This window comes from Castor canadensis, chromosome 14 (genome assembly GCF_047511655.1).
Source record: "Castor canadensis chromosome 14, mCasCan1.hap1v2, whole genome shotgun sequence".
Lineage (NCBI taxonomy): Eukaryota > Metazoa > Chordata > Mammalia > Rodentia > Castoridae > Castor > Castor canadensis.
The window spans coordinates 115,172,940-115,199,143 of NC_133399.1; the positions used below are offsets into that span (position 1 = coordinate 115,172,940).

The 26,204-nt window shown below is 48.9% G+C and overlaps 1 protein-coding gene and 1 pseudogene across 9 annotated transcripts in view; one reads left to right on the forward strand and one right to left on the reverse strand.

Annotated features, from left to right (window-relative positions):
• LOC109696566 (disks large-associated protein 2) overlaps nucleotides 1-26,204 on the reverse strand; it is a 664,364-nt gene that overhangs the window by 527,774 nt on the left and 110,386 nt on the right. For 5 of the 9 annotated variants that reach the window (XM_074055339.1, XM_074055343.1, XM_074055340.1 and 2 more), the window contains one exon: nucleotides 6,394-6,448. In XM_074055339.1, the coding sequence (XP_073911440.1) occupies nucleotides 6,394-6,448 (55 nt within the window). Of the gene's footprint in view, nucleotides 1-6,393; nucleotides 6,449-15,069; nucleotides 15,157-26,204 lie in introns of all 9 variants that reach the window. The other 4 variants (XM_074055337.1, XM_074055338.1, XM_074055335.1 and 1 more) reach the window with 1 other exon arrangement.
• On the forward strand, nucleotides 12,322-13,057 carry LOC109696561 (RNA-binding protein Musashi homolog 2-like; annotated as a pseudogene).

Sequence of the window (26,204 nt, forward strand, 5' to 3'; positions counted from 1 at the left end):
ACATGGAGATATTGCCTGCGGGTGGGGGAGGCATATGTTCTGCTGTGTCCCTTCAGCAATGAAGCGCACTGTCAGTCACAAGACTCCAGGATGAGGAGCGAGTGGCTGTGCAGAGCAGTGCTGAGATCCGCCTTTTACTCCAGCAGGGAGTGTCCTAGGATGAGCCCTGCTCTGAGGGAGTGGCACTTCACTGACTCAGTGCTGGACGGGGCTGGGACAGGGATGAGGCAATAGGTGTGCTTCTCTGGCAGTTGGTCAGCCCCAGAATGCTCCACAGAGAAACAGATTTCAGGATATCCCAATACAGGGACTTCTCCTGCAGGGCCTCCAAATACACTTTTTCTCTCTACAGAGCTTTTGGAAAACATGGAGCAACATGAACTCCGTGGTCCTGTCCTCACAAGAACCTGGAGCACATTCTGCACCCTTAGTTAAATGGCCGCGAGGATGTCATTCAGCCAAGCCAAGCGAGGTTGTGAAGGTTGGAATTCATGGTGGCAACCCAGCCTCCCTGGACTCAAAGCAGACACTGCAGACGGACAAAAGCTGCCTCAGGGAGCAGGTTTAGGCCACTCCTGGCCCTGCAGCACTGCGGTGGCCCACACAGGGTGGTGGCCCAGGCACTTATATGATCAGCCAGATTCCAGAGTCAGTCCTGAAACCTCTCAGAAAAGAAGAAGAACAGGCATCAGCCTTGGGCTGTGTAACTTCTGCATGTCTTCACATCAAGCTGGTGCAAACCACGAACCTGAGTGAGCAGTGGGCTTCTGAAGTGCCCGCTCCAGGATGGGGCTGAACCAGCCATCGTTCTGGGCAGTTTTTCCCAGGGAGTGCACTGTTTCTACTTAGCATTGGTAATTCCACACAGAATAAAGCAATTTTGGTCCTAGAACTATTGATCCATAGCCTTTCACTCTGGCAGTAATTACATAGCATGACCAGTTTTCTAATAAAGTCATTCTCAGTTTATGAAATAAATCCCTTTGATGCACATGAGGGCTTTTTTTTTTTCCTTTGGTTGGTGGACAGCGAGAGAGAAGGCAAGAAGACAGGCACTCTGCTCGCTGGGTCATTAGAGACCTTATGGTGAAAACCCATCTCTGAAGCTCATGCATTTGCTTTTCTAGTTAGCGTGCTCTGGTTTGCCTGTTATTCTTACTTTATGAATCATATCATATGCCACTGTATTTGCACAACCTCAATCCTCCTTGGAAATGGAAAGGCAGTATAAATAATTTCAGTATCCGGGTAAAAAGAAATTTACTTGCAGTCTTTGATCTCTCAGAGAAGTGGAATTTTGCCTCTAACCCAGATAGCTGAAATCTCCTCACCCAGCAGTTTGCAGACCAACAGGTGCCCCAGTTTGTACACTTGCTCACGATCACACACCCCCTCTCAGCACAGCTCAGCCAGGAGCTGCAGGGGCCGCCCCACCACCCCACCCTTTGGCTGGACTCAGGATTCTTTACCTGCACTGTGTTTTCCTGCACTATGCTTGGTCAGAAAATCACATGCGTTAAGTCAGGACTCACGGAAGTCCCTGTGGTGCCACAGGATGACACCGAGGGATAAACTGGAGTGTGAGCTACACAGAACCCTCAGCAGCTGTGTGGGCAGAAAGCCACATGCCTCTGGTCTGTCTCCTCACAGGTTGGGGATTTAGCCCAGTGGAAGAGCGCTTGCCTGGCAAGTGTAAGGCCCTGAGTTCGGTCCCCAGCACTGAAAAAAAAAAAAAAAGGAAAAAATAGAAAAAAAAAGCAAAACAAAAAAGACAAAAAAAAAAAAAAAAAACAAGGCAACTCCTCACAGGCAGCATTAGCAACATTGGAGTGAGAGCACCTACAAACCAAGACGACTACAGAGAGGCAGTGAGACTTCAGATGTAATGCCAGGAAGCCACCTCGCCTTTACGAATCATGTCAAGTTAGAGATAGAACAAAGGAAGTGACATTCAGCTCCCATGTGTACCCTCACTGTCAGTGTCCCCACTACCAGACCCTGTGAGCCATGTCCCCTGCAAACAGGCCTCTGGAAAGGCAGCCAGTCAACTCCTGCTTTCCCCGTATTTGTTAGCCACAAAATCAGAAGCTCTTGAAAACCTCAGTTCACAAGAAATCCAGGGATTTAGAGTCGCCACAGTCTTTCCTGCTATTTTAACAACAGGTATCCCCAACGATGTGTCCTGTGCCTTCTGAACTCGGTATGCAAACCACCCAGCAGCTGCTCCTATTTCAACAGCCCTCTTGCTCACTGGATAGTTTAATGATGCACACTTCGGTCTACTACCCTGCAGGCCTCCAGAGTCCTATGGAATCATGTGTATGTATTCAACAAAGTATCTGTTCAACCTGTGTATCATAAAATGTAAGCACCCTGTTACAAACATTAGATTTTCACCCAAGATTTCATTCCACTGATACCCAGCTAAGTGACCTGCACCACGGCCACCAAGACAAGTGCCACAGGATAGTTGTGCAGAAGTAGGACTGAAACCGTGGCCCTGGAGCTGACTCCACCAGCTGGAGAGGGAAAACTGGTCAAGGTGAGGCCACTCAGCACCTTCAGCACAGCTGGAAATTGACTAGCAAGAGAATTTACAAACTGAAATTGGCAAACACTAAGAGTGGGGGGGGGGCTAGCCTCACCCCACTGAAAAGCTGGTTGGTAAACTTTGATCAGCACCTTACAGAAGGATCCCACGCTCGGGATAGTGATGCTTGATAAACTATCTGCAAATAAGCAAGAATCAGACCCTCAAACACACGGGAATCGTTAAGATCTTTCCACTCGACTTTCTATAAATGACATGTTTCACTATCCTCTCGAGTTCCCTGCCCATTAGGAGGGTGGTAACCCCAGAAGTCAAATCTCCCTGCATGCTCAGTCTGTGTGTGGTTTTATCATTTAGTCACTGGTGTCAGTTTGCACGGTGAGTGCTGTCACCACATCGCAAGACTGACTCCTTCCTGAAGTCTCGTTATTCTTGTCAGGAACAGACCATCTCACAGACACGGGTGCTGCGAGGCAGCTGGGCAAACAGTCAGAGCCCAGCCCATTGTGAAGCCCACATAAAAGAGCTCATGGGAGGGCCTAAGTTTTGTTCCCCCAAATGACACGAGATTCTGAACAAATTCTGTGGATAATGAAGCCAGGAAGACAGACCCACTAAGAACTAAAGAGCCTCAGCCTGCTCACTGTGCAGATCTCGCTGTGGGGGAAATACGAATGGGCAGTCTACATTCTCCTTTACGACAGTTACCACTGATGCATTCCCCAGTGTTCTTCCTAAGTAAATTACACGCAAATCTTCCAAAGTCTCCTGAAATGCTATGAAACAGAAGATTAATCACTTATGCCAACAAAGAATCAAACTCCCCACCACCACAAGTTAAGGGTGTAAAGCATTAAAGCAAATTACAGAGATAGCCATGTCTAAAGGAGTGGGAAAACTGCCTAAAAAAATGAAAAGACAGGGTAATGTTCACCCAGGAAATAGCCAATCTTAACAAAATGATGTATACTCAGGAAGTTTTCCAAACTGGCAGGGGAATTAGGGATGAGCTATGGACCTGAGTCCATCCAAGACCTGCCAGCCTGAATCCAGGTGCAAGAGAGCCAGGCAGCAGAGACAAGGGTAGGTGTCCGGGAAATGGAGCCCTGGGGTCGGGGTCCCCTCCATTGGTGATTCCTTTACAGTTCGTTACCAACAAAGAGTGTGAGGGAGGGAATTTAGCAGCCAATTTCAATAAAAGTTGGCTAAGAGAGACAAAGGTACCACACAGCAGTGGCAGTCCACCTGCCAGTGGCCATCCCACCTGGGTCCAGCTTCCCTGTGTCCCATGCACACAGCTCCATGGCTGGGCTTTCCAGGTACATATATTGTAGTCCAAAGGCAAAATAAGGTCATACTAGTAGGAATCACCAAAACGAGAAAAGGAAAGAATATTTGGGAGTGAAGACTGCTGCTCTACCACATCACCAGTCCTCACCTGTCTCTCTTAAAAACCACATCAGCATTCACATCTGTGCTTTCCAAATGCAGTGACCTTCCTCATTAAAGAAATCTGCATTCCCACCCATGCCTGTTTTCCTGAAACAAATTCCCAAACCAGGCAGTATAGACAAGTAGTCAATGACTTCAGTCTACGTCTTTACATCATTAACAAAAAAAAGGTGATATGTTTACCTCTCAAATGCAGCCATGTTCGATTCAGAAACATATACCATATACAAAGTTACTGGAAGATACAGCATTTATAAAGCAAAGAAAAACCAAACAAGAAAATAAGTGGTGACTCATCCTGAAGTCAATCATTTTTTTAATTGTGGTAAAGTGCACATAGCATCCAATTTCTGTCCTTACCACTTACAAGTGCACAGCTCAGAGTGCTGAACACATTCACCTCGCTGTGCAGCCTTCATCACCACCCATCTGCAGAACAATTTTCATCTTCTGAAATGGAAACATGCGCCCACCCCAAAGCTGACCTCCTTAATCAAGAATAGTGGAAGCTAGGCTCGGAAATTGGCACAGTACAAGCTAATTACACTCATGCTTATAAGGACATTTTCTGCCCCGAGCTGCAAAGGCAGTCAGTGCATGTTTCCAAACAAGATTTCCTAATTACTAAGCAGCCTGGACATGGTAGGTCTAATGCTGCAGTAGAAACCAAAATTCTAAATGTACGCATGCTTTGCAGAGTTGTCATTTCAGCCCAGGATTCCTCCTCCTCTCCAATTTGATGCAGTTCCTTCCCTTCACACCTAAGGCACAGCCTAGGCCCTTACTGACTTCAAGGTGAAGTCTCTGGAGCTTAAGAGAATTTCCAGGGATTACCTGACCAGCATCCTCCACGGTCCAGGTTCCGTGGAGGCGGCTCTCCTGGGTGTAGGGTCTGGGAACCTGGGTTCATAGGAAATGAAGTCCTGAGTTAGCAATATCTTACACACTAGCTTGAAGCTTTGTGTACCACAAACTGTCTCAAAATACAGCAATTCACTTCACTGCTTAAAATCTACTGAGAACCTCGGGGAACAGTGCCTAGTTTCAAATGCATTTCACCATTGTTCTTGACACTTCTCAAAAACCAAGGGATGACGCATCTGGACATGAACTCCTTCTGAAACCACAATGCGCACACCCTTGCTGATGGACAGCTGGCAGCGACCTCTGTTTCTTCATATGTGATGTGCTTGTGTATTTTCACTACAACCAAAACCTTCCAAAAACAAAGAGGCTCAAAAAATAAGTCAACCATGTTACAAACATGCTTCTTCATGTGCAGCAAATCTGCTCAAATTTGTAGCCAAGATAGGTTTCAATAGGTAGACATAAAACAGGGGCAGAAAGCAGTCAGAAACATAACCTATCCATAATCTTATTTTCCCAAAATACCTGACATGATACACTGAAGTTTAGGACACAGCAAAGTCCTCCAATCCCTCAGTGAGCACGCTGGCCAGTCGGGGTTACGAGGCTACACATCAAAGTAAATCTCAGCAGAGAAAACCTATTGATTAACTTAGAGTAGATTGCCGTCAATAGCTAGATGGTTGTTACTGCCAGAAAACAAGTGAAGAAAGGTCAGCAAACCTATTTCACACCCAACAAAAATATCCCGAAATATACACACGTGTCTGACAGAATACGATTGATTTTCAGACCGAGTTAATTCTACCAGAGTCCTCTGCAGGAGGCATGCCACCTCCTCTATTCGTTCCTCAGACCAAGGTTTCCACGATGAAAACAACTTAAATCAGAAGCTCGATGCAGGAGAGTAACTGAAATACAAATCTGTAGGATGACACACTGCACTTCTCTTTTCTCGTTTAAAGTAAGTTCCAAAGGGTTTTTTAGACCTTCTTCTCTACCCCGTTTCCTTAGGGGCAACACAGAGCACCGCACCTCAACCTGCAGCCACCCCCATCTGCCCATGACAGGGCACAACAGGCAGGTGCCCACTGAGACCCCAAGAACATGGCATCTGCCAGCACCCACACTGATGGCCAGGAAAGGCCTGGACTGCCAAGGACTCCAAACATACCGCACACTAGTCATCTCTGCAGTTGCTTCCTAGTAAATAAGTATAATAAGCAAATTTGGAACTAACATATCCAACTTTATAAGACAACCAGCCCCCTTAAAAATCCAAGACAACAATCATCTAACTATTTCCTTTATCAATAAAAAGAGACCTCTGAGCTCCATTCATCACTCACTATATAGCACTGAAGTATCGATCGTTTCTGCTTCTTTCAGTTAATAAATAACAAAGTACTAAAAACATCAACTAAAAAACACCCACAAAACGTCTACCATCGGCATCGCTTCTCTCAAAGCTGCCACTGGTTCACAACCTGTGATCTCAAAGTGCAGAAAGAAGGTGGCCGTACCTGTGTTCCTGTCTGGTAGGATGCAGCAGTGCTTCTGCAGGATGCCGGGCAGAACCTGTTCAAAACACATAAATAAAACGGGCTTGGTTATTATTCACGAAGAGGAGGGTACCTCATTCATTAACTGTCATGAGAATTTTTCTAATAAGGTCGCTCAATGTTGCACAAAGTCATCACACCCAGGATGGTCTCACAAATTAAATAGTACAGATGAATGTGGATGACACACATTTGTCATCAAAAAGGTTAATCAGCAAGTGTGCTGGCTGTGTGCTGCTTCTGGGATGGGGCTGGTGTGCAGGTGAAGGACTACATAGTGGACACAGAGGGACCTTGAAAGCCACACTCTGGGGCCTGCTGCACACAGGTAAATGGGCCCGCCAGTTTTTGTGAAGGCTTTTAAACTTTAGACACAATTAGAGCCTGAAAATGGAGCCTCGGGTCTTCTTCATGGACCTGAGCCAAGATATGCTCACCAGAGATGAGTCACCAGTAAATGTGAGGGTTGTGTTGTATTCAGAGCTGGAAGTAAAAGATAAACGAAGTATCTTGTTTAATAAATGAGGGAAAGGCAAACATAGAGATGGTTTTTGCAAGAATGTAAAGCAGTTGTGAACCAGAGGCTGGAGGAGCTCTGCAGTGAGGAACCCGGTGAGCACTCTGTAATTCAGCCTCCAGAGTTCTGGAGCTCACTCGGGGAAAGCCATAGTCTCTATTCATGCACTCCATGTGACAAGGTGCCACCATCTCTCAGTCTCACAGGAGCTGCCACCCAATGCTCTCAGCCAGGAATCCACCATCACTTCCTCTACAGCAATGGGCCCCACACAGAGGAACCAAGGGTGCCGCAGAGAGACACCTCAGAGTCCGGCTGAGGGTGAACAGGTGCCCATGCACACCATGAACGAAAACACTCATTATTCTCAGAAGGAGCCATCCCTCTCCCGTCCATTCCCCTCCAAACACCCTAGTTGAGGAAAGAACAAGTCTTCTCAGTGTAATTGACCACACACAAGACAGCCTCAGCAGCCTTCAACTCAATCTGCCAGGACAGAAAACAGAAGGCAACCATCAAATCAGCACCTGGCACCTTTGTGAGATCACCAGTCAATAAAACTCCAAGGACATAAGGACAGCAGCACCAGCTCCGGCCTCTTCTCCTATGTGGACGCCATCTATGTCCTCCGTTGGCCAGGACTGAACTACAGGCTGTTTTTGACCCTTTTCTCCCCCCACCACAGCCCTGGTCCCTCAGTCCACAAGGATGCAATGACACACGTACCGTTAAATTCCACCATGCTCATTGCGGGCTCCTCATGGCTCCACTCTCCTCATTCCACAGCCAGTGCACTCATTTACTTCCCTCTTTCAGCACTTCCCAGAGCCTAGATGTCCATACCAGTCTCCCTCACATGATGCAAAGTGGTTCAGTAAGTCTGAAAAATGTGTACCCTACTTGACCCACTTGGAGAATGAAAACACATTTCCAAATGAAGCTTCCACGGAGCCTACTGTTCAGGATATTTTCCCACAAAATCCTCTGGCTTCCCACCACTTACTGAGGTCCAGGGAGCAAAAGCTGACCAGTCAACTGCTGAATCCTTGTAACTGGTCACTTTACATTGATCTCACCACCAGCAAAACAATCAGAGGTGCTGCATGAGGTTAATTTTTTTAAGGAATGACAGACCATGGAATGTGGTCACAATGGAATTCTGCATCCCCTACTACCTGTCCTTAGCTCCAGTCCAACAACTAACCACCCCACAAATGCATCTCAAGTGTGTGTTCCTGCTACAGTGTCACCACTCCACCATACCAAGGGCCACATTCAGTCCAGATGAAAATCAAGGGGAAGTGACATTCTATAGCTTTGAAGAGGGTCGTAAGATGGCATGAGAAGGTATGTGTGTGGGAGGGAGATGTAGTGGGGAGGACTCTGCGTTGGTCATCTGCTTCAGCAGACATAGTTCAGCACAGCCACCTCCCTCCCAGCTAGTGCCCTCCTTGGGTGTGGTGGCCAAGCACTCAGGTCCTCTGACTCAGGTCTCTGACAGTGCACAGATACAGAGAGCTGGCATGACGATGCGGGGAGACCACTCTGCTGCCTTTGAGGTGGGTTTTCTACTTTGGAAGGCTGTACTCTGCAGAAGCCATCAGAGAAGGGCTCCATCCCCTGAACCCTGAAGAGATAGCATGCTGAGGACTGTGCCCTAAGGCCACGTCTCATGAGGGTTGATCAGTATGAGACCCACAAATTATAGGATCAAACACCTCAGCATATCTGGCGTACAATCCCCAGGACCAACCGCTCCTAGTCACAGGGACAGTAGCCCATGGCTCAGTGCAGGGGCCATGGTGCCTGACTCTGGTGATTTCCTGCTCCAGCTTCCAGCTCCCTCAGAGCTGCACTAGGCTGCAGCCAAGTAGCAAAGCCACCATGCAACTCAAGCATCCATTTGACAGTCCCATCCGAGCAATGCTTCCTCCCTGCTAGGACCACAAATCATTTTTTGAACATCAAGTAGCTTTTTATTCAACTCCAAACAGGAAAATATAAGGAGCCAAGAGAAGTCATAAACTGCCCACGGTATAATTCACCTTGATTTTCCTAAAGGCAGATAATTTGTTCAAAAATGGTGCTCATAGCTAATCTTGACAATGTCCCCCCCCAGTCATGGTCCTGGGCAAGACACCTGTGCTAAATCCTGGAGGGAGCCTCAGCCCCACAAATACTGAGCACACATCACTGCCTGGCAGTGGCCATGGCTGAAGGGAACAGCCAGGCGGCAGCATAATGGGCTTATTTCCTCCTTTCTGAAGGATTTACAGAAGGCAGAAAGGAGAATGAAATTACTCTGCCTGCCCAAAGGCACTTTGAAAAGTTCAATTCCACTCAACCTGCCTATTCTGTGAGAGTGTTTAACCACTGGGGATAATTATACACATTGTGCTCTGCACATCACAGGCAGCTAGAGTTACCCAGAGTCCTTGTGCTCAAGGACACACCATCACACTGCTCTGAGGACCATCCCTGCAAACCTCCAGGCATCACAGGTTCAGACTCTTCCAACTGAGAATGTGTCCCCAAAACAGAGATTTCAAAGTCTCACTGCACCTGCCCACCTCCTCTGTAGGCACCAACCCAAGGAGGGCTCACATTTGCAGATCGCCAGTGGGACCAGAGGCCACAACACAGTCCCGCAGTAACTCCTGCTCCTACAGACGGTCACCAGCTGCAAGTCACTGCATGTATTTAAAGAACGTCAACTAGACTTCAGAATTCTGATGCCCAGTTGCACTGGTCATAGTTCAAGGGCTCACAGGCCATGGTGGCCGGTATGTGGATAGTGTTGACATCACTTTCACATGGAAACACGGAGGCCAGGGCAGATTCAGAGCTCTGGGTGTCTACTCTCAGATCTCAGGGACTGAGATCCATGCCTGTTCCCAGATACCCAGGATGCCTGGCTCTCTTCCACTCTCCTCACTGGTATCATCAGGGATGTTCTGTCTCTCTGTCCCTCTGGTCTCGGGCCTTCCCTCTGTTACCTTTGGACGTCTGGAGTGGAGAACCTAGCAGTTCATGGTGTGAAGTCCACCTGAGCTGGGGAACTTCCACTACATGGAGCACCGGTCTCCTAAAGGTACAGTAACAGGTGCTATACACAAGTGACACAGACACAGAAATGTCCTGTCTCACAGTCTGGAGACCCAAAATCCAAAACCAAGGTGTGGGCAGGGTCACGTAACCACAGAAGACTCCAGGGACGGTCTTTTCTGCCTCTCTCACTTCTGGTGACCCCAAGCACCTTGTCTTGTGACCATGTCCCTCCAATCCCCACTGTCCACGCAGGCTTCTCCTGCCTTTCCGCGTGGCCTTCCTTCTACATGTATGTGCCTACATGTCCTCTTTCATAAGGACAATTCTAACAGATTGGAGTCACCCTAGCGGCCTCATCCCATCTTGGTGTGGTCTGCCCAGACTCTACCTCCAAATCAAGGTGTATTCTGAGGTGTTGGCATGGAACTTAACACATTTTTTGAGGGACGCAACTCACGCAAACAATTAGGGAGCTCGAGTCAGGAAATCCTAACTGCCATCAACAAGCCACCTAACTCTTGGGACTTCATTTTAGATCTCTTCAAAATAGGACCATGAAACCATTTGGAAAGCCAGGTGTCAGTGGCTCAGAACTGTCATCCTAAGCTACATAGAAGGCTGAGATCTAGAGAATTGCTGGTCCATGCCAGCCCCAGCAAAAAGCCCACAAGCCCGTATCAATGGAAAAAAGCTGAGCATGGTGGTACACCCCTGCTATCCCAGTGATGGCTGTAAGCTTAAAACAGGAGGGTCATGGTGCAGACTGGCCCAGGCAAAAAGCAAGACCCTCTCTCCACAATAACCAGAGCTAAAAGGGTTGGATACGTAGCTCAAGTGGTAGAGTGCCTGTCTAGCAAACATGAAGCCCTAGTTCAAACCCCAGTACCACCAAAAAACATTGGAGTACATATGCTGCCTGACAAGGATTTTGATCTGGCAACCAGCTCATGATAGCTGCTCCCTGTTTGTGGTGCTGATGATCAAATCTGCCACAGTGCATGGCACAGTACTGTGTGACTCTGTGATGGTGGCTTCCAAACCCGCCATGTACACATGGTAGACTGATATTATTTTCATCAAAGGAATTTTTCCTGGGGGCTTTGCAGTTTTTCTGCCATTTGTCCCCACTCTTGAAGCATCCCACAGGGCATTCATACCTGTCTTACTCTGCAGTCAAACCTTGCTACCACCAAATACCCTAAGAAGTTTCATAAAACATCCTTTTAAAATAATATTTGCCCCTAACCCATCTGTAAGTATTTCCTAGAGTCTAAGGAGAAAAATGTTCTGACATTGGTAACATTAATAGCCCAAGAGAGGCCATCAGTAACACTTAAGGACCCCATAACATGTGTGTTCTGTTGCTTGGCACTGTTCCAAAACGCAGTTCTGACCACCCTCCCTCGGGTAGCCTTCCAGATTACCCTGCTATCTGTTTTCTCACCACATGGGTCTTTCCCAGGTCAACCTCACTTTCTTGTATTGAAACCTCCCTGGTTCCTGTGTTTTTCTCCTTAATACATCTGGGATGGCATCTCACACATTCCCACAGACATGGCACCCAGTACCCAGCATGAAGCATGTCTCTACTTCACACCCCTCTCCAGTGTCCACCAGAGAGCAACTTCGTGAGTCCTTGAGCCATCCCTTTCCAGCCATTGTCGGAACCCCTGCACTCTGCCATGGCTTCTTTGAACACAGGGCTTCTTCTAAGCTGCCCCTCCACTGCTGAGTCCTCACTCACAGGACACAGAAATCCACTGATTAGAAGCCTGGTATGTGCCAGGTGTGACAGGGCTCAGAGATGACTGGGTGCTGAGCAGAGTCAGAGAGAAGTGATGACCCTGGGGACACCCATATGGGTCACCACAAGGCTCTCCAGGCTCTCTCCTCCTCCCCAGCCTGTGTGTTAGTACCAGGGTGACACTCCTGGCAGTCCACCTTCCTGTGGACCACCACCTCATCCCATGACCACATTGGGTTTGAATCCCCTGAGCTCATCTTACTGCTGACCCGCACGGGGTAGGGGGGCTCCCATGGGCTCCAGGTTTTCTCTGTTCCTTCCTCCAGTCAGTTTTCCCTTACCAAGCCCATCCTGCCCCATGGAGACTCCCATGGTCTCCAGCATCCCCACTCCAGAGCCAGCAATGGACTTTCAGCAAAATACTTCCCACCAGCTCAGTGCTTGCAGAGATTCAGAGGAGCCGGGCAGGAGGAAGGAGGCGGGGGGAGGAGGGAGCAGAGATCTGGGCTCCAGCCGCCCCTCCGCTCTGCTTGCTGTGGGGCTCAGTGTGTCAGGGATGGGGAGGCCAGAGGGCTCCACTATGGAGGCAAATGGGAGCTAAGACACCTCAGGCAGTGCCGACTCCCAGCACGACAACGGTAAAATGTTTATCAGTGGACTGAGCTGGTAGACCTCACCAGATAGCCTTAGAGACTATTTTAGCAAACCTGGAGAAATTAGAGAACGTATGGTCATGAGAGCTCCCACTACGAAAAGCTCCAGAGGCTTCGGTTTCATCGTGTTCGCAGATCCAGCAAGTGTAGATAAAGTATTAGATCAGTCCCACCATGAGTTACGTTCCAAGACAATTGACCCTAAAGTTGCATTTCCTCGTTGAGTGCAACCCAAGATGGTCACAAGAACAAAGAAAATATTTCTAGGTGGATCATGTGCGAACACAGTAGTGGAAGATGTAAAACAGTATTTCGAGCAGTTTGGCAAGGTGAAGGATGCAATGCTGATGTTTGCTAAAACCACCAACAGGCACAGAGGGTTTGGCTTTGTCACTGTGAGAATGAAGATGTGGAGAAAGTCTGTGAGATTCATTTCCATGAAATAAAATGGTAGAATGTAAGAAAGCTCAGCCAAAAGAGGTCATGGTCCCCCCTGGGACAAGAGGCCGAGCCCAGGAGCTGTGTTCACACTGGGCATGGGGTGCTGGGCTGCCCCAACTTGGTGGCAACCTGTGGCCGAGGCTACCCAGGATTTGCTCCAGCTATGGCTACTAATTCCCAGACTATTTGTCGATTTCACAAGACATAATTTTTATCAACTAGCTCTTAAGAGAGGCATAACAAATTGGGGTTTTGCTACCATTTCTGGAGAGGACACAGTCCTGCTTGGGCTATCCCAGCTGCTATCAGGGACAGCACCTGTTTGAAAGAATATTTTTTTCCTCATTTTTAGTTCCTAGAAAAGACCTCATTACTACACACTCATTTTTTTTTTAACTTCATGCCCCCTATGTTGCCTCCTGTATGCATTGTGACTGACCCCACCCCCAGAATGGAATGGGGTCTGGGGGACTTCTCACAGACTTTGTAGAAACTACTCAAAGGGATCCAGGAAGAAGGTATTATATTTTTAGAATAATGATCAATCAGCCTTGGTGGGCCTTTCTTGGGGTAAGCTTTGAAGTGCTGGTGTCTTAGAGGGGTTGTAGCTGTGTGACTTGGATCATCTATGTGCTATGGTGGACAGTGGCACAAGTGAACACACAGACCCTTCTATAAAAATGTGGAAGACAGAATCTGGAAGAGCAGCTGCACAAATGTTACCTGATTGTCTTTGTCCTTTTGGACCAGTCTCTCTGTGGCTATTGCCATAATAAGCATGTCTGTCTTTGAGAAAGGACAACAGAGTCACCCTGGCACTGCCACATGTTGGGCACATGGACATGAGTCCTACTGGGCTCCTCCCTCCCCAGACTGCTCAACCTCCCCCTCCCCGCCCATGCTGGCCTTGCCTCCTCTGCTGGTACCACTGGCATAGGAAGGAGCAAGGCACTGAGAGCCATCCCAGGACTGGCACCCTGATGGTCACTCCCAGAAGGACTTTGTCCCATGACCCTGATCTCTTCCATTTCCCTCTTTGAAATACCCCCACTCTCTCAGTTTAATGGCTTACAGCTCAGTTGCACTGAAAGAGTCACTCCTTTGCAGTCAGAATGTGACAAGTGACCATGTGCTTTCACTTGATGCATCCGATGTGAGCAAATCCATGCATCTGAATGTCAGTGTCCTTGAGACCCAGTGGAGGCTGTTTGACTCCTCTCATTAAAGTTGCTTGAGGAAATGAAAAAAAAAAAACAAAAATAAAACTTCCCACCAGAATCAGTTCCTCCTCTGTGAGCTGGGAACAAGGATGATGGCACAGGGTGAAGGAGAACCAAGTGGCACAGTGCATACATGGTGCCACAAATGGCCCTGGCACGATACATGCCACCATGTCAGCCAATGTTACAGCAGGAGGACACTGGGCCTCAGGGAAGGCTGGGTCCTCCCTCTACTTACCCAATGACTCCAAATCCCAGTCAGCTCCTCCCTGGACTTTTGCTCAGGACTGGCTGTGTGTTTCCTGCTCTGAACCCCACCCTGCACTTCCACAGCCTCTTAGAGTACCTTCCATCCAATACTTAACTCCTCTTTGACCATCCACCTGCATCCCTCTCCTCCCTCACTTGATTTTTTATTAATAAAGAAATTCATGTGTTCATTCCTTTGTAAGAACTTCAAATAGTGCAGACATAGTGGGCTTGGGCAAAGGATTATCACTCGTCAACTTAAGTTTTTTGGAACTAATGAACTGAAAAAACTCTGAATGTACATGAGTCTGATAAAAAAGACATGTCCTTCAGTTCTTAGAAATTAAAAATATTTCTTGTCTGTTCTCTTTTGCTGGAACTTCTGTGACTCAGATGTTGGGACTACTGGACTCATTTTTTTGATTTCCCCTTTTGCTGCCTATTTCTCTATCTTCTTGTTATGCTTTTGGAGAGCTCTCTTGGCTTCACATTTCAACCCTGCAATGAATTCCTCAGCTTCCATTGTAATTCCCTCTGAGCATTTCTTTCCCACAAATGCTCCTTCTGTTCAGCAGTGAGCCGTGGTTATGGGTTCGACACGGCTCTTCTCTCCCAATGACTCCTCTGCCTCTGGCATCCTCTCTGCTTACGATGATACTTTTCCTGCCTAATTGTTTATTTGGTTATTTTTTGTGGAAGCGAAGGCTGATGCTCCTTGGCTATCCTCCATCCTTCAGATAAAGGATAAACATGATGGTTTCATACCCAGCACTGTGAACACGGGCTCAGGCCAGCATCCATCCAAGGTGCCCAATCCAGGGGGTGGGAGACGGACATTTTCCCCAAGACACCCTACAGCCACAAGAAAGGAAGAGAACTGCAGTTACGAATCAGAGAAACATCAACTCACCGAGGGTACCAGAGCCAACCTCACAGGCAAGGGCCTCGGGGAGGGACACCATAGATGACAGATCACCCCCCAGTCTACATGGGGCTTTCACCTATTTTTCTCTCTTATAACTTTTACACAAAACTCCTTGAAAGTGCTGCTCTCCCCTCCTCTCTCTGTCTCAGTGCCCTTCGTCCCCAAGTCTCCATCTTGGCCAGCTTCATAGGAAACAGGAGGCTGGCCCAGTGGTCTCTCTTCCTGGACATCCCTGGCAGTCTGACTTTCTGTAGTTCCTAGGACAGGTAAGTGGAATGTAAATACCTGAAGTGATGTTATGCAATTCCATATGCTTCGCACTGCACATAGGCACCTAAGACACAGACGCTTAAGGGCCAAGAACATTAGTAAGTGTTCAGTTAACTCTTCCTTAGAGGGTTGAAATATTGAATAGTGCTCAGTTAACTCTTTAGAGCATGAAGAACACTGACGTGTGTTCAGTTAACTCTTTACAGTGTGGAGTGCATTAATAATATTAAATTAACTCTTCCCAATCAAGGAGACTGCCTTAGGTTTGCTTCTAGAAAACACGGCCACCCAGGCCTCTCATGAAATGAGAACGTGCAGACTCTTCATTCTCACAATGCCTGAAACTACTGGTCTCTACATCTCTTGGGGAACTCTCCTCTGCTGAGCTCCCTTTTTGTCTGACAGTGACAAAGAGGATGTCAGCCGGCTCACAGCCAGGACAGGCCAAATCAGGACCTGCATCTCTGACCCCAGTCCCAGCAATTATCCCAGATGCCTCCCTCATGCTCAGCCATGTCAGGGCCAGGATCCTCAGTTCTGGCAGCTGAAAGGAGTGGTCCACACACCAGGGCCCCAAGTAGCCAATGGCCTGGGCTGGGCTGGGCTGGGCTGGCTATGGGTAGAGGCAGCTGCCTGGATGATGCCCAGCTTCCTCACTTACAGGGACACCAACCACCCCCAGGCCGCGCCTCACTTCCCACCTCCATGGTGGAAGAGCTCCTACCAGGACAGCATGGGGACTGTGTATACGGGATGGAGGAGAGCCAGCACTGTCGGGGGGCAGGATGGGGGGGGCCCATGCATCAGGCTACTGTCTCGCTGCATTCATGTGCGAGCACACCTCAAGATGTTGTGGGGAACAGAGGTCCACCCAGAACCCAGAGTAGGGCATGAGCTCTGGGCAAGTCATCATCAGTCCCTCAACTGTGAGGTGGGGACACTTAGCTCATAGCTATGCCTATGAGCTGGTACCTTGTGCAATCACACCATGATGGCCTCCAACCTCAGCCCACATCAGAGCCACCTGGGCTTGTCACACACAGGCCAGGCACAGCCCCGCTGTCCCCAGGAGGTTGGGTGGGGTGGGAGAGGCTGCAATTCTCACAAGCTCCCAGTTTGTGTTGCTGCAGCCCAGAAAATGTACTGTGAGAACTACGGGTGCCCAGTGTGGCACCTGGAGCAATAGAGCTGTCCCTTAGCACTACCCTGGTAGACTTCACACAGAAGCTCCATGTCCAGCTGTCAGAGGGCTGACCTGAAGACTAGCTGGATGAATGGCAGAAGCTCTGTAAGAAGCCAGTCTTGCATACTTTGGTGACACCTCAGAGCTGCAAGAAATTCGGCCCCAAGTGTCTCTGGAAGAATCTGAGCAATGCCATCAGCTCCGAGGCACACCGTGCCCCAAAAGGCAGGAGTGAGCAGACGCTGGAAGTGTCTATCCAGATGTGGCACCTCAGGTCCCTTCCCCATGCAGGGTACCAATCCCTCTTAAGGTGACCCAAGAAGGAACAAGAGGAACCCACATAACCTGAGCCTGCAGACGCACACAGCACACTAAACATCGGGCTTGCATACGGAGCATGGCGGCCGCAGCCCAGCCACCATCTCTAGAAAGACAATTGGGTCCTCACCTACCCCAAGCAGAGCACTGGAGAGCTCTCCTCTGGAGTAGTTTTAAACAGGAGACCCCGCGTAAACCCTTCCAATTTAAACCTACCGACACCAGATCCCAGCAGTCAGTGAGCCCTGTCACTCACAAAGACGCCCCTCAACTCCACGCCTCACACTCAGGACAGACAGGGGAGGTTCGTCGTGTACTTGAAGAGAACTTCCACTTGAGAGACACCAGACAACCAGAAACAAAAAACAGGAGAGAAAGAAACACCACAAAAAATGCAATGACGTTTTAAATAAATGACTACTGACATTCAATTGTTCAGTTGGGTTTTTTGAGACAGGGTCTTGCTGTGTAGCTCAGGCTGGCCTTGAACTCACGACACCCCTGCAACAGCCTCCTAAGTACTGGAATTACAGGTGTGTATCTCCATGCCAGGCCTGGGAATACTAGAAACATTTTATCTGTGGCTCAAGAACGGGGTGCTATCCTCACAGAAGTAAAATCCAGACAGCAAGAAAGACCATGTGGAGATGGGAGCCAGCTGAACCAACTTTTAGGTAAATTAAAAGTTGAAAACTAATGTCCTCAATGCAAAGGAACTAATGCAGAAACTTTAAAGTGACAGAGGCCAATAGGAGAAGGGGACCAGGAACTAGAGAAAAGGTGAGATCAAAAAGAATTAACCTAGAAGGTAACACACACGCACAGGAAATCAATGCGAGTCAACTCCCTGTGTAGTTATCCTTATCTCAACCAGCAAAAACCCTTGTTCCTTCCTATTATTGCTTATACTCTCTCTTCAACAAAATTAGAAATAAGGGTAAAGTAGTTTCTGCTGGGTATTGAGGGGGTGGGGGGAGAGGGAGGGGGTGGGGGAAAGGGGAGAAATGACCCAAACACTGTATGCACATATGAATAAAAGAAATAAAAATAAATAAAGGAAAGCATAATCCCATAAATTTAATCTTATTAACAATGTTAGTATTCTCTTTTCTCATTTTAATCCAACTAAAAATTACAAAATAAAAGAGAAGACGAAACATTAAAAAAAAAAAGTTGAAAACTAGATTTGGGGAAATATCCCAGAAAGTAGAGAGGAAAAATACAAAGAAGTGGTAGAAAAGGAAGAACAGAAAGCTACTCGGTTCTGGATTTTTCTACCTGACATTGGGGGGGGGGGCAGAGCAAGAGACCCCTGCAGACAGGAGGGCGACAGGTCCAGCCAGCTGCCCTGAACCCATGCATCTGAGGACATGGACTTGGGACGCAAGGTCCAGCACATCTCTGGGACTAGCCTGAGACACTGCACAGTGGAAGAACAGAGTAGGAGGAGGGCTCCAAACACAGTCACAGTACAGCACCATGGAAGCTAGAAAATGAAGGAGTTGTGTTCTGGAAATCCAGGGAAAAGGACCCTCACACAGGCTATTGAAAAGGAAGACTGAGTCAAATACAAGGCACCCACAAATCTGTTTTCAGGAAGCTATGCAGAACACCCCACAGTGCCATGGAGGAAAACCATGGAAAAGCAAGCCGGGCAGGAAGCTGTGAGGCAGTCAACAGAAGAGTGAGGTGAGGAAAGTCCTGCAAGGGCCAGCGGGCCTTGAGGAGCACAGGGTGCTCAGTAAACACTGGTTTACCCAAAATCTGGAATGGAGACATGCTGGGCACATGAAGGGAGCTGAGATCCCATGTGCCAGTGAAGTGCAAAGTCCTAAGAGTGGGAGATGGTGCCCCAGGGCCATAGGGTTGAGGGAAGGGGGCAGTATGAAGCCTGTGTCACAGCCTCTAGGAGCTACCCGAAGGCCACAGAATGTGCAGTGTAAACCAGATGTGATTAGGGCATGATGCAGACAAGTCTACCCCGTGACTTTTACACCTCCAGGGAGCCAGTTAGTGGCCTTAAGAAACTCTGAATAGGCCACACACAGGATTCACAGTCCATGCCATTCAGAAGGGAAGTGTGAGGTTCTCCCAGGCACCAGGTCAGGATGCCCAGAGGAAGGAGAGTTTCAAACGGCTATGTGTTGTGAAACGGTAGGGTTTCTTCCACTACAACAGCACCACTACATATGTGGCAGTGACTTCCCTCTCGTGGCTGACCCAAGCAGGCAGAGACCCACCCTCCACATTCTGCTCAGAGCCTGCTGCCTGGCACTTAAGAGCTGCTTAGCCAGCCAAGAAGTCAAGTGAAGAAAAGCAATAAGTTCAGATGGACTGTGGTCAGAAATACCATTGTTTCTCCTCAGCTCTTTCAAACACTCTCAGCCCCAAATCCTCCCCTTCAGAGGCCCCACTCCTGTCTGACAACACAGCATCCTCCAATCAGACTGTGCCCCCCCACCCCGCCCTGTGCCTCAGGCCTTTCCCACAGAAAACCTCCAACTCCCCTGTGCTCAAGGTCCCAGGTCACTGCTTCTAAGCTGTTAGGATCCCTAGAGCCACCTGTCCAGACAATGGCTTCCAGGCTGTTAGGGTCCCCACTAGCCCATGCACCAGGGAAAGTAAGACTGCCTTATGCAGAAGAACTCTGGGCACCTCAGCCTTCCCTGGAACTCTGCTGGGTCCTGATGGGCTGTGGGGCCAGAACCCTTCCAGGGAAAGGGACAGGAGGCAGTGCCATTCCTCTGATGTCACTGCTGGCCCACTTTCTGGCCAGTGGGTGCAGATCTGGACAGCTCCTCTGAGCATGGTTCAAATAACACTAGAGATCCAGGTTGTGTCTAGTGACAGCCCTGACTTAAGGGACCCAGACTGGTGTCTGTGGAGACCTTAGAGGCCAAATCTGTGTGTGCAGAGACTCCTGACCTGAGAGCCCCAGCTCTGTGTGTACAGAGACCAATTTCTGCCCAGCACTCCAGCACATATTATCTGGTTTTCGGTAGTAGCTCTCCTGCAGGGTGTGGCACCGTGTGGCACCCACTCCCACTCAATCGCAAATATGTACAGTCACAGCAATGCACAGCCCCCACAACACACCCGCTCTGCACCGCCAGGTCAGTGGCAAACGAGTGGCAGATGGTCTTCCCTTCTCCCACTCACCATGGAGCCTCAGGGTGACCTCAGGGTCTTTCTGTGCTCTAGGCTACCACAGCAGTGTGAGGCTTTGATCAGGAATTCTTGGAAAGTGGCTCCTGTCTCAACAATCTTTATTTATCATTCACACCCCACATCCCTTGTCCCCCACCCTCACAGTCCTTCTGCAGTCCATGCAAGATGTCCATGCTGGCCCTCTGGCCAGCAGGGATGCAGACAGCTGTGGGCCTGGCCTTGGATGGCCTCCAGCAATGGCGTCCCTCATACTCCAGACCCAATGGCCCACCTGGGGAGGGGAAGTTGGTATGAGGCATCGCCAGCTGCTCCTACATCTAATTACCAACCACACCATCTGCACAGCCTGACCACCTGGGCACTGACGGCCTCTCAGCCCCCACCTGGTGGCTCTTTTCCCCTGTATATGTCTGTTGAGACTACCAACATTTTTCAGAATTGAGACTAAATGAGTGACCCTCCTCCACTTCTCCTGTCAGGGTTCCTGGTCACCTTTAACTTTCAGAGACCTCTACTGCCAGTAGTGCTGTGAGCCCTGTCTGCTGATGAGCACAGCCTCATGGATATGGGGATGGTGTCTGCCTCATTTGCACATCCCTCACGGCTCACTGGAAGCCCTGGAGAGGACAAGCTTCACCCAGCGCTCACAAGGACATGGACAGCATCTGTCTGAAGAAGACACAAAACCACAGGACTCCCCCTCCAAAGGATACAGAGCAGGAAAGGAGAGCAGGGACACAAAGCCACAGCCCAATAACACTGAAGCTCATGGTAGAGGAGGAGATGTGGGGAGGAGGAAGGAAAGTCCTGGGGAAAGCCCAGGGCCTGGTGGGTGGGGAGACCAGTCAGAGTCACCTGGAATCATCCAGACAGACGGCTTCCAGCCAGGACACACACAAAGAGCACTGTGAGGAGAAAGACCACAGCACTGCAGAGTCTAGGGTAAGAAGCAGCAAGGCATCTCTAGGGGCAATATGAGGGATGTGGACAGAGGAGAGCCTGGGGCCGAGGACATGGAGCAGGAGCGGCCACGCTCTGTAGTGTGTTGGAGAGGATTCTGCAATGATTCACATCTGAGAAAGGCAACCGAGCATCGTGCAGAGGCTGGGTGAGAAGCAGACTTAGATCTGATCAGCTGAAGGCTGAGATTGTGTCAAGAGAATGACAGGCCAGAGTGAGGGTCGCTAAGGAGACCTGTGCAGGAGACCCAGGGAAGAAAACCATCCCCGTAGAGGCTGAGAGGGGACACAGGAAGAGCCACAGGTGGCCTGTGTTTCTAACTTTCCATTATGACGTTATTTCTCCATAGGGAAAAGAACTCCAGGCTCAAGGAAGTTGGAAACGCTGAACACACAGGCTCACCCTCATCCTGTGAACATTAGCACATTAAAGACAGAAAATCCCTGCTGGAAAATCCCGCACTGACATGTGGGGCACATGGCTAATCCTGGATGGCATCTCTAAAGCTTTGTGTCAGAAACTAAGTGCCCAAGGTCCCTTACTCTAGTCTTCTGTACCACTGAAGAATCAAAACAAGGGCTGGCCCAGTGGCTCAAGCGATAGAGCACCTGCCTAGCAAGCATGAGGCCCTGAGTTCAAACCCCATACCACAAAGATAAAAAAAGAATCAAAAGAAGAATCTTCCCAGTTGCCTCAGAACCCCCGCCCCCCCGGGTAAGGGGCCTTTCTATCCACATGGAGTTGAAGGGCATGAGGAAGGTCACCCTATGGTGGGAGGTGACTGGTGGGACCATGATAAGAAAGCTGTTCTTACAACAAAAGAAGCAGGGTTTAACCCATACTAGAAACACAGCACCACCCCTCAGACAGTCATCCAACCTGGCAAGAACACTGAGACCCCAGAAGACTGGGCTACAGGCCAAGGCACCTGCAAGAAGGAAGACACAGACCTAGGCAGCAGCATCCTAAAGACCCAGTGCACACACTCACCTGGGCAATTATCCACAGACCAACTGCTGAGCAGAGACGCTGCCACATAAAGGGCCCACTACAGGAATCCCATTGGGACAATGGTTCAGGGCAGAGAGTAAGAACCTGAGGTAACAGCAGCTTCATGCAGGGGGCACTCCACAGCTCCTGGGAAGGGGTGGATGGCACTGAGATCCCTGCCACACCTCACATGGACCTCATCACTCATTCTCAACATCTTGGCTGACTTCTTAAGTCCTCTCAAGTGTGTAACCAAGAGCTGTCTGCACTGGGTGTTAAGGTGATCACCAACATCGGCCAAGGTCTCCTTCCTTCTTGTGTGACACACAGTGCTACCAGACTGCATGGGGAGAATTCACTCAATAACCAAACTCAACCATATGAGGGGTGAGGGTGACATCTTTCCTGTTACAGCTCACAGTTTCTCCTGGGAATGAAAGTGACAGACTGCATGTTACCAATGACAAGGGAGATGGAGGGGCAGGAAGCAGTGTCACTTTGTCACGTCCATCTGTGCTCTGAGTGCTCCAACTGGACTTCTGCTTCCAAAACATAACACTCTGAGCAGTAAGAACGCAAGGAGAATCGGGTCCTCTGTAAGATCTCCCTCAAGCGGTGACATTTGAGGGGCAAATGTCTTCCATAAAGCTGAGCAGGAGATGAGAGTCACAGTCTGGCTCAGCTCAAGGAGATCCATCGCTACTCAGAGAGAATTTTACAGCTCAAATAAAGGTTAGTTATTAGTTTTCTGAAAAGGGAAAATCCCTGTGCTAGGTTGCATAACTTTCCTAAATTGCTTTGAAAAGAAATGCTCTGCTTTAAAATATGTAAGATTAGATCTATCGCTGTAAGGCATTCTGAACAAAATTTATACAAGTCCTGTGAATGTTGCTTTAGCTTTGCAAAATGGAGGTGGATCTTGTTCATTTATTTTTTGAGCCTCACTGAGCACCTTCCCCACCTGAGTGACAGTGTAAATTCCTGGTGACAGAAAGGCAGCTGTGCAACTGGAGATGGAGCCACATGGAAGACACAGATGAGCCCAGCCCCTACCGCACCAGAGTCCAGAGTGTTAAGGTCATGCATGGAAGAGGAGCCTACCCCAGGCAGGGAGGAAGGCATTTCTCAGCAGAAATGTCACCTGTGCTAAGTCCATAAATGAGAAGGAATGATCCCAGCAAGTATGGCTCTATGCTCAGCAGAAGGGAGCCACACACATGGTCTTACTAGCAAAGTGTGTCACAGGCTCTGACCACAGTGGTCACCCAGCCATGGGAGCTCAGAATGCTTGTTCATGCATTTAGACACCATCTTGGGTAACAACTTACAGGTGTTACATGAGACAGATAAGATGTGCACGCTGGCAGGAAGACCCCCAAAGGCAGAAGGCAGGAAAAGCCATGTGAAAAGAACAAAGGATACAGTGATCATCTGGCCAAAAGGGGTGGACAGAGAACAGACCAAGGAAAGGAGGTCAAATGGAGTGGACAGAGGAGGAGCCAAGGGCACAGGTACAGCAAGACCATGGCAGGAAGGGCTCTCCCTTTCCCAGACATGAGACCAAAGGAAGAATACAGAAATATGATCAGGAAAGGTCAGGAACAGTGGCAGAAGAAGGCAGGTCAGCATTCCTGATGTCTTCACTTCTTAACATGAAGCAGGGGCCTTACTGATGCTGAGAAATGAGTAAAGAAGGCTGGGGAGCTTGGGGAACAGTTGTGACATAAAATTCCACTACAGAGGGAAGACAGGAGAGAATGGAGGAGAGCCAGACAGGGGACAGAGAAGAAAGTCCAGGTAACGTGGCACTCGGTGGATTGTTACAGCACTTGCCCGGCTTGGACAAGGCCCTGGGTTCCATCATCAGCATTGCAAAAAGAAATAAAAATCAATGAAATGCAGACTGACTCTCACTTGTTGAGTTATACTTTTGTAAACATCAGCTGCACAAATTCTTGGTTTTCCCCAACAGCAATGAACTCTTTGGGGCAGAGTGGAAGTCACTTATGAAAATGATCTGTGGTTAGAATGTTGCTAGGTAACAAAATGACAGATCACAGCAGAAAAGAAGGGAGGGACAGGGTGAATTACCCATGTGACTGGGTAAGCAGCACATGTGTCACTCCTCTGGAAAGTAATCACGGGCAGGAGGGAGGATAGTGGAGGTGACTGGAGGTGTCCACAGGAAACAGCTGGATCAGGTACCAACTGTCCCTAACCTATGGTGTTAGATGGTGGCAGTGAGGTTCTCTCAGAGGACAAAGTAAGCCTGGAGTTTACACCCCCCCTGAGGCAGGTGAGCTCTGGGGGACAAGTGAAGGAGCTGTGGGTGAACACCAGATGCCTCCACCCTCAGGCGCCGTGTGGTCCTCAAGAACAGAGTGCCATTTTGGCAAATGTCCAACAGCAGAACACACTTAAGCTCTTGGAGAGCTGACAAGTCCTCACAAACTACTGCTCGGAGAGCAAAGAACCTGCCCACTGCAAAGGGGAAATCACCTGTGCACCTGAACTTGTTCCTGTGCTTCCGGGAATGAACTAGTTAAAGCTAACACTCTCTGGACCCCTGTCAATACAAAAATAGAAGAAAAACATGGAGTTCCATACACAGTACAGTCAGCTCGAGTTAGACGGACCTTAAAGCCCCATCAAGCCTGGGCCAGAACATGCCAACCTCACAACCCTACGCATTGTCCATGCATGAGGCAGGGTAGGTAGGCCAGAGGGAAGAAAGAGGGAAAATGCATGGTGCCTCCACAGAGCCATATACTACAGCAGGATTCCACATTTACACTCACAGTGAGAAACAGCCTCCCAGAACCAGCTGGGACCAACATGGCTAATAAAAACGAGGGCTAACTGTCCTTTGCTTCATTACAGTAACATCTCTATAACATCCTCGCAAAATCGCTGCTCCCATCACAAACATGATGCCATGATGCATCCAAAATTCCACATGAGGACAGAAAAGAGGTGTAAATCCCATTCCTGGAATTCCCCACTTCCTCCATCCCTGCCTTAACTCATGAATAATCATCTTTTTTATGAAATTTTGTTCATAAGGAGAGTTATCCAAAATCACCAGAGACACAACTCTCTTGAGTGTGTACTTTTGCCCTGTAATAAAACTTCCTCCCAACTTCTTGCTTCATCTTATTTCTGAGTTCTTTCTCTCATGGTGACAAAAACCTGGAAACACTAGGTTGGAGTCTCAGTCTGGGCTCTCCAGCTCTGAGGCCTCCCCAGCCTGCACCGCCAGCATCATTGGTGTAGCAGGATGGAGAGTGTGTCCCAAGAAGAGAAGCCCTTAACACCTTCCCAAACTTGCACCCTGTCGCTCCTCCTTCAGCTGTGCACACCCTCACTTCCACAAGGAAGAGGGACTCCTTCGATAAGGACTCCCTGAACCTTGCACCATAAAACCTACCCCATGTTCTTCTCTGATTTTTGTGCATTCAGAGAGTGCTACATGTCTACAATAAAACCACACAGCTGTGCTCTTACCCCACATTCTCCTAAAAGGACCCATCTCTGTCTATAAATTCAACCAACCCTCCTGCCATGGGCATTTTTCACGTGGACACTTAAATTCTCTCAAATCTCTCCCATCATGAAAAATTGAAAAAATGACTTCCGGCTCGATAGAATAAGGACCCAAATGACCTGCTCCCCAGGAAAACTGGTGGAAATTATGACCAAAAACCAACAGATGCTTCTGGTCAGGTCAAACGGCAAATGAAGAAACATCCCCTGAAGGAGATCTGAGTACTGGGAAGAAGGGCTTCAGGGTGGTGTTGGAATGGAGGTGACACTTCCTTCCCTCCCTGCTCAGTGAGGTAGAGGCTCCACCTGCCTGGGGAGCAGCAGGACACAACACACAGGGCTGAAGGCAGTGCTTGCAACACAGTGTCAGAAGATTACATCTGACCCCCATGAGGTTTCAGAGGTCATGGTGAAGGGTGATTGGCAGGAGATTCAAGGTCAGGCTGAACAGGAAGCTGCAGGAGAACTGGCAACTGGCATCAGGAAGGTCCCTTGAGGTTAGAGCAAGTCCCAAGAGGAACCTCATGCCATGCCTTTAAAGGA